The following is a 15,930-nucleotide window of genomic DNA, read 5'->3' as shown; positions in this document are numbered from 1 at the left end:
ATTTTTAGCTATTACATGTCTTTCCATCACTACCTGTTCTTCTATTTCTCCTCCTTTCCATCCCTTTCCACTAAATTTAAGAAATAGAAATGTATTGACTTTTCATTTGTATGCAGTAAGCACCAGTGATACTCACCCTTGTCTCTCACTGGAGTGCTATACAAACCCTATGGAACTGCTAGGAGCAGTTTGTACTTAGTTCCAAGGAATTTCTCTTTTCCTTCTGCTAAAAAAAGATGTTAACATAAATAATAAACAATCAATATGGAAGTAGTATGATTATTAAAACTGTAGTGCAGAGATGTCATGAAACTAATACTTTCTTTATTCATGCGGTTTTTTAATGTAGCATTGTTTTTGTCACTGAAAGCTGATCTGTGCCAGAACCATCAGTACAGAAGCAGCAACCACTGTTCTTATCCCACAGAAATATTTATTCAGCTTGGTCAGTAAATTATACCAATTTTCAATGCTGAGAACTTGTACTTAGTACAACATCATCTTAATATTGACAACAACCACTTTGCCTTTTGTCAACGTACAATGCAAAAGATGAATTAACTTGTCTACAATAAATTACGGTGTGATAGATGAAAACAGCTCAATGACATCAGTAACTTAAGAACTGGTTACAGTTAGCTTCACTAACAGTAATTTTTAAAATGGTTTTCAATAGTAAAATCATTGCAGCCAAAGATAAAAAAACCTCACATACAATAATAGCAAGGAAATGCATTTTTGGAGCAACAGTGAGCTACCAGTAAACACTTCATACAGTGATCTTCAAGGCACAAAGCAAAAAAACTGGGTATGGGTTTTTTTGCAGGTTGACAAATCAGGGAAGGTGAAGTTTTTTTGAATATAAAATAAATACATTTTAAAAAGACGCATACAAAAGTCAGTAAGTCAGTCAAATAGCAAGGCTTTCACAGAATGCCACACTGACAGAACATTTGTGAATCCATTTCAGTCATGAAATCATGTTCACAGCTCAAATGACACAATCACTGAGGCAAGGGAACTATCACTTCAACATAATTAATGGGGAAGAAGCCAGATTCTCCATTTAACATCCCCTCATACCAATTCTCATCAATCTGATTGGTCAAAGTTATGATGTCCCCTTCCTTAAACCCAAGCTCGCCTTCATTTTCTGGCTCAAAGTCATAGAGAGCTTGGCAGCAAGGCTGATCCATGTGCACTGAAGAACCTGCCCCAGTGACAGAAAAAACAACCGCATTAATTGAGCTCCACCGCATCCCACCAGCCCCTAAGCACAAAGCAAGGGCTCAACAATGTCACCCTGCTGTCATGTCGACAGCAACAGCTTTTCCACTGCTTTTGCTCATTAACATCTGGTGCTTCTACATATAAAGTACAAGATTAGTGACAATAAGTTTAAAGCAGAATTGTTTGTCCCTTAAGTTGCCTTCCCTCTCAAAAGGATGTTTATCTCCAACTGAGGGCTGTCAAAACCCATGTGCTCTCAGTGGAGCTGCCAGAGGAATCGGAAGGGCAGGAGTTGAGGAAGCAGAAGAGTCAACAGGGGAAATAACAAGGAATCCTTTGAAGAAATGGCACTGCAGCACAATGATCCTTTGGGAATACCTACCAGAGGGCAGGGGCTCCTGGTCTGTCCTGCAAACACAGCCCTGCAGCCTGAGGCAGACACCTGGATTTTCATACCATGTGTGCCTTGGCAGGAGAGAGGCTTCCACCCTCCCCTGAGCAGTGACAGTTCTGGGTTACTGCTCCCTGAGCTTGTGTGCTCCAGTCCTTTATTTCACACATCCTCCATCTGAACTAAGGCAAAGGCTATGGTAGGAACAAAGTTGCCTGTCAAATTATTTTAGGGATGAAAACAGTTTTCTGATACAGTACCTGGCTGTTCTTGTAATTTACATTGTTTATCCCAAAAAGATTATAATTCTAAATCACCCTTAAACATTAAAAAAACAGTTAACCTTGTAAATGCAGTAAATACCTTTTTAAAAGATATTCTCATGGAGGAGTGTTAATTAGCTTGGATTGGTGGTACCAATATATATGTAATATTCATATTTATGAATAATTAGAATACATTTTATTAGAATAATTATGTTCAAATTGTAAAGTTCAGCTCTGTGGTCAAGGACTAGCCCATGGTTCAACTGTAGTTCAGCCATAACAGATTTTTTAACAACATATGTAATGTATCCAAGTAAAAGTCTGGTCATTTGAAATACATTTATAAATGAAGAATAGGAGAAAAGACTTAATGCTGCTGCCTTGTAAAAAAGAGTACTGTACTTTATAGCATGATACCTCTAGAACACTAATACTTAAATTATTCAGGTTGTCTTATTGGGAACATTGCAGCAATACTCAAACATTCCAGTCTTGACTCTCCCAGCTATCATTTTTTACTGGGTAAATCTGCATGCAATTAGTAATGCATTACAGATATAACAGCTAAAATGGCAAAGATGTATTTTAATCTGTTAATCATGGTAATGCATAGGAAACTATTAAAAAGTAATTGCTCAGGCATTTTCTAGATAAAGGAATTAGGAGAAGTCTCTAAAGGAAACCAGCTAAGAACCAGTGGTGATCACCCAGTGAGAACAGGTAGTTGAAAGCACCTTTTTCATTGACAATAATACAATTGGGGGCAATATCTGTTGTTAAAACTGGAAAGTAGGAATTGCTTTTGTCTTTTGTGGGTATATTTTACCCTTGATAGCAACAGAAGAGAGCTTTTATTTACAACAATGGAAGAGAAGTGCCAACAGAGACTAAGCAAACCCTCCCAGAGCAGCACTGTCACAATGCCAGACTCATCCTCTCCCTGTGGAAGGCTCAGGGGGTAGTGAAAAAGTCCTACAAGAACCAACTAAATTACAGCTACTCTGATACATTGGTATAGGTGAGACCTTGGTTGTCATATAGTTGCTGAAGGACTCCAAGCAAAGAGATGATGAGCCAGTTGCCCAGCAAAAATGGACTTACCATGTTTAAAACCACAACTGTGCTGATTGTGTTTAAAAATAGCCGAGTTATTTTCAGCCTTTGCCAAGGTAGAACTGGTACCAGCTCTCTGGAACTGTCAACAGCAGAAGGTGGGGATCGCAATAATTGACAGAGCTCCTCGCCTGCACCAGCTGCTCCCATGGGGCTAATTTGTTACTGCAAGCCAGTTAATTTGTGACAGTGAGGTACCTGATCAGAGAGGGATCACATTTGGTTCATTTTAAGCTCCAAAGAACTGCAAAGAAAAGTCTGGCAGCCTGGAAAGGTTTTTAAATAATGGCCACAGCCAGCACAACCGGTTTCACTCCAGGCTGTAGGATCAGTCAAAGTCTTCATTAGAGCCAGGCAGCTGCTGCTACTGTATAATCCAACGAGACAAAGCTTCCCTGACAAAGGTAAGGGGGCAGCACTGCCTGACAGTCTGCAACACACATTGCTTAACATCACAGAGCTGCTGGCACCACTCCAGCCTTTTGCTGTCTACTTGCACAAATGCTGCAGAGGCTTCAGCTAAATAAATCTATTTCTGCCAACAGGGTTTGTGTTAATTGCAACTCCATATGCATCTCCTTTATTTCTCTAGTTTACTTCCCTGTCACAGGCAAAAAAGAACTGTTATTAATATTTCCAGACCACTCAGATCTGGACAGCACAGAGTCAGGGTAAGCAAGAAGCTGTCTGTGATTCCTGGTGTGTTACAGGATGAAACCAAAATGTCACTCAATGATGGTTTGGGCTTTTTGTTTGTTTTCTCCAAAGAAGGTGTTGCTGCCTGTACCTGCATCTACTCTGCCTTCTATACCATGCTTTATACATCAGGTAGCAAGACTGTACTTTAATAATCACAAACTGGAAGCTTGCTAAGATAATTAATCCCAGTCTCCCTCATGGCTGAAGTGAATAAACATTTAGATGCTTATGTTAAATTCCAGCATGTGGCAACCAGATCCATATATTTCATATCACAGTCAAACCTGACAAACAAACTGAGTGAAAGGCATGATGTAATACAGCAATTAAAGAGTTCTAAAATGAGCCAGATGATGCTCACAGCTGCAGCTCATTAATGAGGATAACAATGAATTAGAACTAGAGATTTTTTTATCTGCATTTACTCAAAGCAGCCAAACAACTCGCAACATAAAAATTAAGTTTATGTGAATCTAGCCCTGCAAATGTGTGCAAGTCATAAGTAGTAAATAATCCTCACATTAGAGACTATACAAAGGAAAATATTTCTGCTCCAAGAAGCTGATAGTGAAATATTATTGTGGAACATGGGAAAAGTCATTTCCATGCTCAGAATTGTAGCATGGCAGTTGTGCTGAACATGTCACATCTTGCTTTGAACTGTCCTGCAGATCTCCATGGCTTTGCTGAGTACCAAGACACTACTTTCCCTGAGGGACAGCATCAGAGAAATTAAAGATCTGTATTTTGCTAGGGTCAATATGGAAGCAGGGAAAATGAAGCATGGAAATACTTGTTTGTGTAGGATGGGGAGCTCAGTTTCCTAAACAAAAAGAAGATGGTTACAATGCTATCTCCCCATCTCATGGAGACTTTAAGACATTTAGCAGTTTTGCTTAGAACTGCCTGTTGCTCATTTCTAAATCACAGATCATAAAAAATCTAATCTGTTCCATGATTCTGATTTTTAAAAGGGACAGAAAGTTTTTCCCATTTATGAGCAGGGCATATTGAGCCCACTGCAGTTCACAGAAGTCCATATGGACAATGTTTGAGTAGGAATAGGAAAACAAAAGAGAATGAACAGAGATTTCAGTGATGATTTGTAACTGCTGGGAACCTAAGCACAGCATCTACAGCTTCTTCAGGAGGAAAAAAATCAGCACACATGGTCTTTCTAATGTTATCAGCAACACTTCAGCATGGCAACAATTATCATATATATCCTGTTTCTCCTTTTCATCTCTTTTATGGTGGTTTTATTTCCATTCTGACAGCACTAAGCAAGTGAAGCAGTGACAACCCCTCATTTAGTGATATGCAAATGGTACAACAGTCCATGAATGGAGTCAGTGAGTGGAAGTGCCTCATTCCTTCCCTATCTTAAAGACCAGTGGTCATTTTTTTTCCAGTTTTCACTGACTTTCAGCTCATTAAAAATGAGATTTTTATTTAACTAAGTGGGCTGGAAGCAACCTGGAGAAGTCATCATCTATCCTTCTTCCAAAGGCAGGATTGATTATCCTTAAGGACATCTTGGAACAACTTTTGCATGGCAATGATAAGCCATTGTAATGTGGTTTGACACATTAGTTTATATACAAATGCTGAATCTGAATCTCCTTTGTCCCCTGCACATGCAAAACAGGAAAAAAAATCCTATATAACTTGATAACAGTTGATAGGGCCAAGAAATTTCATGGTGATTTGTAGTAAAGTTGCTGTGTTTTTGCTACTTTCATCCAGATGTGTTGTGAAAATACCAAAGAGGTTACTGATCACTGCAAACATCTCCTGTGCTTTGGATGAAATGTGTCCTTGTGTCACAAGTCTTAGGCACCACTGGTGTGACCTGAGAATGTGCAGAGGTGGTTGTCTCCCTCCATCCCACAACTGACAGCAACACAAAAACTCAGCATTCAGGCAGCACAAGGAGCTTCAAACAAATCAAGGAATCAGATCTTGCTGGGTGGATTTATGCTGCCAAAGTGCTGCAACTGCCCTTCAGCATGGATTGTATAATGGTTTCTTCTTGTAGCACAGTGCAAGAAAATTAAAGAGACATTAGAAGGAGCATCAAGTTACAGCTCCAAGCTTTATTCTTTCACTTTTAGTTCTCTCATTTCTCTCCCAACAACCTTTAAAAAAGAACAAGACTAGAGGGAAGAAGAAATTGGAGAATTAGGGAAAAAAACCCCAACAAAACTTCAGGAAAGATCCTAAATGTCATGCCAAGAACAGAAGGGAACCTTTGGCTTACTGCTTCTATTTTCCTTACAAATAATGTTTATGGGAAAATCTCTGGTTTTTCATTCTCTTTGCATATAGTAATTTGGGTTTTGTTTGGGGTTTTTTGTTTGTTTGGGGGTTTTATTGGTTTGGCTTTTTACTGGGCTCATCTCATCATACAGTGTAATCATTAAGGAGAGAAGGCAAAATAATTTTATTCATGAGATGGGGAAAAGCTATTTCAATGTGTAACATTACAAATTATTACTATTCAAATAACTTTCAGAAGTTACTCCCTTTTTTTTTTTTGTGAAATCAGAGCCTTATCAAAGGAAAGGGTCCTAAGCTTTCCCCAACAGGTAGCTAAAGCACTTCAGTTCATACTTTAATACATGATTAGGGGACAGTAAAGTTAGAAGATGTTAAAACCAGCAAGGGTGGCAGTCATCTCTCTCAATTTTACATAGTTAGTATTTGAGATCCTGCACAGATCATTTATGCCCTGAGACTGGAGAAAAATTAGCACCTAGAGATACTCCAGACTGTGATCAAACACACCCACTGTAGGCATCTGTCTTTGCAAGAAAATGAATGTTTTCTGCAAGTGCCTCTCCCTCTCTCTCCTCCCACCCTCAGTGGCAATTCAGAGACCTAAAAGACCAAGGAGAACGCCACACCTAAATTTCAGATGGGTGAGAGCCTGTTGAGAGGAACCCTGCTTCACAGTGCTGTTCTGAAATCTGGGAAACAATCTGGAGTCAGATGCACAGATACTGATGTCTAATGGATCCATTGTTCTCATGGTACAAGAAATATCTCAAACAACAACCTAGCAAAGCACCTAGAGACACATTAATTCTGTGGTGACAGACTCACCTGATGATTTTATGGAAGAACTATAGGCAATCCCATTGTGCTGCTGATTATCACCAACTTCCAGAGTTGTAGTTATTACAGGCTTTGGCTTAAATTCACGCTTAGGCCGACTAGATGCTACATTTATTCTGGAACACAGAGAAGAGCAGCAAGAGATTTACTGAGGAAGAAAGAAAGAAAAAAGAAATACTTACAGAACTTAAGCTCAGGTTAAGTGCTTTGCTGCTTGAAAGGTGGATTAAGAAAATCTGCTTGTCCTGGTTTTAGGCTTCTTTTGGTTGTGTTTTGGTTTTATAGCATTGGGCTTTTTGGTTGGTTGGTTGCTTTTTTGGGTTTTTTTTGTGGGGGGAGTGTGTGGTTTTACTAAAAGCTGCTCAATTCTCATGCAATACTTGAATTTCAGCAAGTCCCTAATTTATTTAATACTTTGGTCCTGCTGACAAAGGCATAAAGCTTAACAGCCTGACTTTAGGAAGTGATGAGCACCCACAGCTGCCACTGAGTTCAGCACAAGTTGCAGGAATGAGCTCTGTGGAAAGCTCAGCTGCAAATGACATATGGAGAAACACAACCAGGACAGAGGCCCAGGGACTGCATCTCACAGATGGCCTATTTATTAGGGAAAACAGGAAAAAACCATTTAGCCAGCAAAAGTCTAGAACCTCTTGCTGTGTGTGCCCCAGCTGAGAGCTCCTTGCCTGCCAGGCCCCTCCAGCTGGGATGGCACAGGGTGTCTACAGACACAGCTGCCCTCAAGGCAATGCTCACCATGGGCTGAAAGCCCCAAGCAGTTCTCTTGGCTCTGCCTGCACCACAGTGACACTCAGGTCTGTGGTTCTCCGAGTGACACATCAGTGACAGCAGCATTTCTTCCTTTTCTTAGGCTGACACAAAGCACCTGAGCCTTTCATACACATGTTACAGCACAGCTCTGTTCCTGGCCAGCTGGCTGGTTCCTTACTGTGCTGTAGAATTTTGTTACACCCCTTAATCTCAATAAAAACAGGCCAACTTCCAAGCAAATCGTCCAAAACACAACTCAAAGTATGCAAGTTGAAACAAACCTCTAAACAAAGGGAGGCTGTCCCCACTAACCTCTACAGATGGGAGACACTCTGCACACACTCAGAGCTCCCTGGGCAGATCCTGTGTTACATTAAAGTCTCCCAGCACAGCAAGAAGCTGCCAGGTGGCAGGGGTTTAAAGCCATGGAGCTCAGTCTGGCACAAAGCACAGCAAATGTCATCTGGGAGGTGGTGCTACAAGATCTGTTGCTTCAGTGACTTTCCAGCATTGTGAACCTCGGCTGCAAAAGAGGTTCAGCATTTTCTGAGGGGTTCCATCTTACCGGTTTTGCAGCTTGCTCTGCAGATCCTCCAAAATTTCTGTGGATTGTTTATGGTAATCTAGTGCTGCTTCTACAAACACAGCCAACTGGCTGACTTGTTCTACCTGAAAAACAGAGAGGAAAATAGCTGTAAGGGCACTGCAGTACATTCAGCAGAAAGATAAACAAAAAGATCATTTAAAACAGACCTGGTATCTCAAAAGACCACAGTACCTTGTGGGCTTACTGGAAAAGAGCACATGTGATTCTATCAAAGAAACTGCCAGTTGGAAACTGAACAAAACTGAGGTGTAACTTCTAGTTCACTAACTCAGGGCTGGGTCCTTGAGTCATTTCCTTTCACAATGTGCAAATCCCTTCTGCTTTCAACTTCCAAGCCAGCTGTCTGTCAACACCCAAGCCCAAAACATTTAATAGGACATGACCCCTTAGCAGGTGAAAGTGGAGCTTTTCTGATCAATGCTGGAAGAAATTACACTGTGACTCTTAGGACTCAGACCCATTAGTGTTTATTATCAATGTTTACAAAGTGCAGTTCTCAAATGATCTGGACTCATCTCACTAGATGGCAGCATTTATAAACTGATAAATGAAACATGATTTATCTACTTGGATTGAAAACATATTAGCCAATCATGAGGAAAGGGAGAATGTGAAGGAGAAAGAAAAAACCAAAATATTTCTATTCATGAGGTAACAAATAATCTCATTCCCCTAACACAAGCTGAAAAGTTCAAGCTGTATGGGGTATGGAACAGTAACAGATATTTGTCTTCTTCAAGACAACGTTAAGAACTCAGACCCCAAGAAGTCTGACATCTTTCCATTCCATCATGACGCCTTCAGACATTGGATCATAAGAAAATATCTGAGTAAACTTTCTACAAATGTTTTATGGACCCATGGCAGTTTTGTGTTATACTTTGTCTGCTTTTACTCAGTCAAAAAGATCATTAAAAATTCTGCCAAGACTCCAAGAAAGCCAAACACTGTCACATAGCATAAAGAAATGAAATGCACAGAACCAAACCAACAGCTGATACAATCCCATCACAGTCAGAAGAAAGTAATATAAACAGCTGAGGACAGCACACAAAGTGCCTGGGGTTTGGGTGTGTGGTCAGAGAAAATGGATAAAGGACTGTCCAAACAAGACAACTAAGAACCAGGAGAAATATGGAGCTGTGGATTAGGAGAAGAGAGAGACTGGGAAAGAGCCAGAGAAACTTGAGGGACTAAAAGCTACTTAGGAAGATGAACCTGGGACTGGCTGTGTGGGAATGGCAGGAAGATGGATCTGATAAGAAGTGCATGCAACAGTGTCGATGTGGGAGGTCTGGAACTGGCTGTGCAAAATCCTGAGAAAGGTGGGGATCAGGACTGAGCCTGGGAAAGGCACCTGGCAAGATGGCTGGGAACCAGAGCTCTGAGAACAGACTTCAAGGCAAGAAGACCAAGAGAGAGAGACACTTGGGGAACTGGAAAGGATCAGAAGGACATGATTGCAATTAAGATCTCTGCGAACACAGTGAGACCATCTGGGGTTAGACAACAAGGCTGTAATGAAAAGTTTCAGGAGGACAGAGAGACTGGGTCAGCAGAAAAATGGAAGGGGAAGAGCACAAAGTTTTCTTTTAACAGAAACAATAGGAAATGGGTACTGAAAAAACTTCAGAGGAATATCCAGTTTACCCCCTCCCAAAGGCAGAATTACTTATATTAGAATGCATAATTCATCTATTTTCTAGTGGCTGAGCTAAACCAGTTGAATTCCTGCAGTCTTTTATCCTCAGTTTGGTGCTCTGATTAATGATAAACAGTACCTGAAACATTTCTCAGCTGCCCATGCAAGACAATTATAAAACACACATCCACTGCAACCAGAGCCTACAGTGGAGCAGGGCTGAAATTGTTGGTAAGAGCATGTTCCAGCTTTTGCTCCTCTCATTAACTCACACTGGTGAAATAGCAAGAGGCTTAACTGCCTTACACTACACACTGCTGTAACAAATGTGTCCCACTTTCTAACAGTTCAGGAGCTACAGGCTGGTTTATAACAGGGTGTGCATAGAGAGAGAAGTTGCTTGCAGTTAAATATTCCCACTTCACAGCTCCTCACTGTTGCGGTTTGCTCACAGAAGACAGCACACTTTTTACTTTGTAAGTGTGTTTTCTGTGATCCTGCATCTACAGGGTAAGTGAAAACTTTGGAACAGGCCCAAATAGGTCCAGCCCTCTTTTCCTACAGTTCCATGATTATGCAGGAGAAAGCACATCCCACTATTCCTCTGTGTGTGGACAGAAGAGAGGATTATCCTGAATGGCCACAGCTGCTCCTTATTCAGACATAATTTCACGATGGACTTGGACTCTGAGCCAAAGTCCACATACCTGAGCCCAAGCCACAAACTGACTCTATGGACTTCTTAGAGCCAAAGAGTAATAGTAATGATTTTCCAAGGTAAAATCATTCAGAGCCTCCATACCAGCAGCAAAGTTTTGACTATAAGTGAGCTAAAATTCAGAAAGCTCAGAGGGTACATGCCCTTGCTTATACTTTCAGCAGCAGGTGTTGACTATACCAATTTCCCAATATTCAGCCTCTTCAAACTGCATTTTATTCTCAGCTAGTCCTACTTGAGACCTCTGTGGCAATCTTGTCTGTATCACTGTATCTCCAGAAGGAATTCCTGAGTTCTTGAGTTCTCCCATTCTCTGCTGTGCATTATGTTCTTCTCTAATAGGGGATTTAAAAGTGGGAAGAGGCAGAGTTTCTGCTTTCAGACCTTACCTCCTGTGAAGGATGGGACTGGCTTTAACCAATCCCACACATTTGCCCCTCCAGGATGTACTGCAGCAAACAAAGATGAAGCACAGACTTACATCATTTTCTAAGAAATTGAACATGCTTCTTTCAGCCAGTTCCTTTGACTCTTCAAATTTCTCTACTGCTTGTTTAACTTCTTCATCTGGTATCTTTCCAAAACGCTTCTTTTTGTAATCATAATCCAAGCGGCGCCCTTCCAGCTTCTTCAAGTGATGCTAAAAGAGACAGAGCATTTATGGGAAGGACCAAATGGGACATGCCCAAACAAACACATTGTAATCTGAGGAAATATCAGTGATGGATGCAAATATATGCAGATTGAAAGAAATACAAAGCTCAGAGATTTGTACAGTCCATCCCTTGCTAAGTGTAGGGCTACATAAATGAAAGAAATTTTAAATAAAGAGCCCTTTGGTAGAACTTTGGGGACTAAGATAGGCCTTGATTTGCCTATTTTAGACATCCACCTTATGGACTTCACTAAATGTGCAACTGTACAGATTCTCTGAGCTGTTAAGAGAAGCAGGATCCAACCTAAATACTTGTGTGTCACCATATTCTACATGTAATTCAATTTTACATATTGAATTATCTGCAATATGACAACTTAAAGGGTTATAATCCCTAAAGCAGTGCTCCAACAAATCTTGTATTCTTGCTGTTCTTGCTAGGTATCAACTTGACACTTCTATCTGATAAAACTACACAAGCTTTTCTGTTGCCAAAAATCCTGGGACTGACAGACTCACAAAGTGGACTCAAAATGACAGTACAAAATGCTCATTAAAGCTAATATCAAACAATTTTCTTTCAGCAGTTCAGAAGAGCACAAGTGAAAACAGCTATGCTTCAAAGGAGACAGCTACAGACATTACTGCTATCTTTTTGCTATGCTTTCCACATTCATTTATGTGTAAACAAAATAACTTTCATTTCTTCATTTCATCAAGGTTTTAACTTGCTATTACCCAAATCCATTGGAATCAACAGACTCAGAAAAAAACTGCCTGGATTTCTTTGAATTGTAACACTTTGAATTGTAAACAAAAACAATGAAAAACTTAACTCTAAAGGTTAAAAATGTGTTCCTTAGTGTCCTGTACTTTTCATATAGTGGCATATGGCACTTCAACATTTTATGATACTATTCAGATCATTCTGTGTTTGCCCTGAAAAGCCTTTTTTAACAGTCGTATTCATTCTCCATTGCAAACAGCTTTAGGCTGACAGGGATGGTAAGACAGGATAATCACTAGCAGTAAATCACAGCCCACTCACATGTTCATAAGCATTAATAAAAATGTTCATTAAAATAAAACAGCAGAAAAACAAAGAATATAATTCTCTTCACTATGCTTGTACTAACTGTACAAGCAATATAGCAAATTGAGTAAGTTAGACAAGTGAGAAATAGTCAGGCATTGATTCTAAACAGATTTTGTCACTGTTTTGCTAAAGAGAAAATTCTATTACAACGAAATTTATTTACCTTATTTCTTTCAAGAAAAAAATCTCAGGGAACTAGGGTTTGATTTGACTCTGATTATTGCTAAGGGAAGCTCTACCATGGAAAACTTACCCCAATCTCTTTTAAATCTTTATCCTGCAGTAACTGTAGAGGATCAATGAAATTTTGTTTGACATTAATATCAAGAGAATCCTTCACTTCTGCCATCTGCTTCATGCTCTCACCAGCATCCAGCAGTGCAAGGCCTGTGGTAAAGAATACGCTCTTAAATCTCAAGATATGTAAAAGCAGAAAATATGTCTTAAAATAGCTGTTTAATAGGTATTTTCTGTATCTGCTGCAGTCCCCCTTGAAGGGTAAAAAGGAAAATAATGCAAGCTATGCTTGGTTTCTATACAAAACTGAAAATAGAAAATATTTGTTCTGAATTACATTTCAGGGATTTTTTCCCCAACAGATATCAGAGGAAAAAAAACTTTTCTCCCTACTGTATTTAAATAGGTCATTACTAAAAAGAATCATCCAGTGTTACTGTTTATTTCTTTCTACAAGAATTTTTTCCTTACTTTGCTTCTCAAATTTAGCATAGCCATTTTTATATAAAGGTTCAAAGAAATAAACTGCATTTAAGAATCAAACTAAATTATTTAGGTTTGGCAACTTAGAAACTAAAAAGCTTAATAACAGGGATGATCAGACAGCATCAGTGACAGTGTTATCAAACCCATGTGCAACAGAGGCAGACAAATGTGCAGGAACACTCTGCTTCTGAGCTGTATCAATCATCCCCTGATCCCTCTTACCTGCAGTGGCCAACTACACAGGTTATGTCAGTGAGTGATTAATACTTAGCAAAGGACTTTATGGTGAAATATTGGCAGAGGAGATGCACAAACTCACCAAACATAGACTCATCGCCCAGCTCTCTGCCATACCGTATCATGCAGTCTCCCAGGAGTCCCTCTGTCTGGGGGTAGCCTGTGGTTTTAACTTGTCCTCTGATCTTTGACATAGTGTTCAGCATTCCCAGCTTGGCCCTGTATGCTAAGAGAGACATGGAAAAAGAAAAAAAAAAATTTAAAAGTGATAAAACCAGTTTTAAAGTTAATCTATTTAAAGCAATAAATCATTTTCAAGCAAAGTCACAAAGCTTGTCTCAAACTTGTAATTTTTTTCTTGTCAGTACCTCATAGTCCAAAGTTGAAATAAGATTCCATTCAACAATATGGGTCATATGAAACTAGTTTTTATTCCCAACTGAAAAAGCATCATTTCTCAAGGCAAATATTCACTGACACTCACATTCCTTTGTCTAGTCTTCCTTGTGAGTTCCTTGATTAGAAATATTGCAGAAAGCAAATACAGGATACAGGCACAGCCAAAGCCAACTTTCTCTCTTTCTCCCTCTTGCTTAGAGGAACTTTGCAGAACTCCACACAGAAACCTCACAATGATGACCTAACTAGCTTTTATTTACCTAGATTTAATTTCCAATTAATAAAACAATTTTCATCAAAATCCAACACCTATTGTTCCTATCCTACCTGGATTTGGCTGAAGATACTCCGTGGATTTGGACAGAAGCTCTGTTACAGCTTTATTAGTAACATCAATTTTCTAAAAAAGAAAAGTAAGTCTACTATGAACATTAAAAAATACACAGAAAGGCAAGGGCATTTTTTAAAAAACACATAACAATTGTAAAAGCAGAAACTGGCAGTAACATTGTTTAATTTGCAGCACAACTCCTCAGTGGGTACCAAACATGTCAATTTAACATAAATTCCTGGACGTGGATTTAAACTAAAAAATATAATCTTTAACCAAGAGAAAATCTGGCCCAAGTAGTCAGATTTGTATCATTAATTTGATCAGATGCAGAGGCTTTGTGATATTTACAAAGCCTCACTAACACTGCAGACTTCTCTAAACTCCCACACAGGCAGGGGAAGGTTCCTCCTGATGCTCTGAGCCCTTCTTGGAGGAATTTCTCTTCACTGCCGAGAGGTGTCAGTGGAACCTGATCCTCTGCTCAAACAGCCTTTGTGGAAGTCTCTTCTCCCTTGGCTGAGTTGTCAAGGCTCAAGGACAAATTTGCATTTATCCTTTTATCTTTCTGTTTGCAAGCACATTATAAGGTTTCCTCCCCCAGGTAAATCTACAACACCATTCAATCACTTGAAATATGAAATATTTTTGATTCTGTAATAGCTTAATATTGAAAAACATGTTTTTTCTTACCCTTTCCATCTCTTGAAATTCCTCATCTAACTTTGTTCCTTCTGCTCCACTTATTTTTTCACTGAATAACTGTAAAAAGATAAATTTAACACACTTAAAAAAGGTATTGTTATTTAATTGCAGAATAAAAATCTCAGAGTTACAGGAATTGACTCCAGATCAGAAAACAGCCAGCATCCATTCAAGGCAACTATGCAGGACAAAAGTAAACAGTCTTAGAAGTGAAGTACGCCCTTCAAGAGAGACAAGGATACCTGATAACAAATTTAGAACAAACAAAAAATGATTTCTGATGTTTGAAGAGCTTGTACTCTACAGGCATGACCTACACTGCAGATTTCAGCACAGGGACCAGAGTCTGACTGCAGGTAAATCCACAGTAACCTTTTCAAGTGAGTCTCTGCAGCTCTGTACTTCTGAGTACCTTCTGGCCCTCTGTGCCAGGAGCTTCAGGGATGTAACTCCCATTCCTGCTGCTGGGAGTTGTGTGCAATTCAGTGGAAGGAAGAGACTCGTGAAAAATGCTTCACTGTGACTCACCTGTGAGACTGAGCACCTTTATGATCAAAACAAGAATGCCAGCTGCTCTTCAAAAACTCAAAGCACCAATTTCAAATAGATTTCAGTAAACCTTCTGAAAAGGCTAAAAGTTAACCAACTTTTGTGTGAAAACTCCAGGCTGTCACACCTGACTGTGGTCCTCACTGAGTAAATCATGGCCAGGAAAAGCCATCAAGCAGAGCTCAGCCATCTGCTTCTTGCAGTGCATGGTACCTGCACTGTGTCAACATGAAAAGAAAGCCAGATCCTCACCCAGTGTGAAACAGCCTTTGAAAGCATCCCTCAACTATGACAGTGATTTAACACATATTCAGCATTACATTCCTTCAAAAATACCTAACATTTCTCTGTTTTAATTGGCTTTTATCACTGAAACTGTAACAGCACCGTGTGAAATCCAGGCCTAGCTCACTGACTGCTGCTGGTCCCCAAACCTGTCCCCAGCAAAGCATTTTGTTTGTCCTCAGCACATTCTAAAAGAGAATTCATCTCACTGAATTAGAAGGGCCTTGGGGACTTGCATAACCTGAAAATGGGTCAGGGCTCTCAGCAGTGCAATGGTTCCCTGTTCTCGGCCACTGCCTGCACAGCACAGGTGAGGGGGAGGACACTGCCCTGCCAAAAACCAGCAAGGAGCTGATGAAGCAGAGCTGGGAGCTCAGCAGTGGCTGACCTTGCATC

At 39.9% G+C, this 15,930-nt stretch overlaps 1 protein-coding gene across 2 annotated transcripts in view; it reads right to left on the bottom strand.

Annotated features, from left to right (window-relative positions):
• Positions 1-413: 413 nt before the first annotated feature.
• The window catches only part of SH3GL3 (SH3 domain containing GRB2 like 3, endophilin A3), a 58,622-nt gene continuing 43,105 nt past the window's right edge, over positions 414-15,930 (bottom strand). For both annotated transcript variants that reach the window (XM_033071120.2, XM_033071119.2), the window contains 8 exons: positions 14,689-14,757; positions 13,992-14,064; positions 13,348-13,491; positions 12,559-12,692; positions 11,036-11,194; positions 8,153-8,256; positions 6,805-6,932; positions 414-1,210 (listed from right to left, as the gene is read on the bottom strand). In XM_033071120.2, the coding sequence (XP_032927011.1) occupies positions 1,005-1,210; positions 6,805-6,932; positions 8,153-8,256; positions 11,036-11,194; positions 12,559-12,692; positions 13,348-13,491; positions 13,992-14,064; positions 14,689-14,697 (957 nt within the window). In that variant the 5' untranslated portion in view covers positions 14,698-14,757 and the 3' untranslated portion in view covers positions 414-1,004. The remainder of the gene's footprint in view (positions 1,211-6,804; positions 6,933-8,152; positions 8,257-11,035; positions 11,195-12,558; positions 12,693-13,347; positions 13,492-13,991; positions 14,065-14,688; positions 14,758-15,930) is intronic.

The sequence above is a fragment of the Catharus ustulatus genome, chromosome 12, assembly GCF_009819885.2.
Source record: "Catharus ustulatus isolate bCatUst1 chromosome 12, bCatUst1.pri.v2, whole genome shotgun sequence".
Classification (NCBI taxonomy): Eukaryota; Metazoa; Chordata; class Aves; order Passeriformes; family Turdidae; genus Catharus; species Catharus ustulatus.
This window is presented reverse-complemented; position numbering and strand designations above follow the sequence as displayed.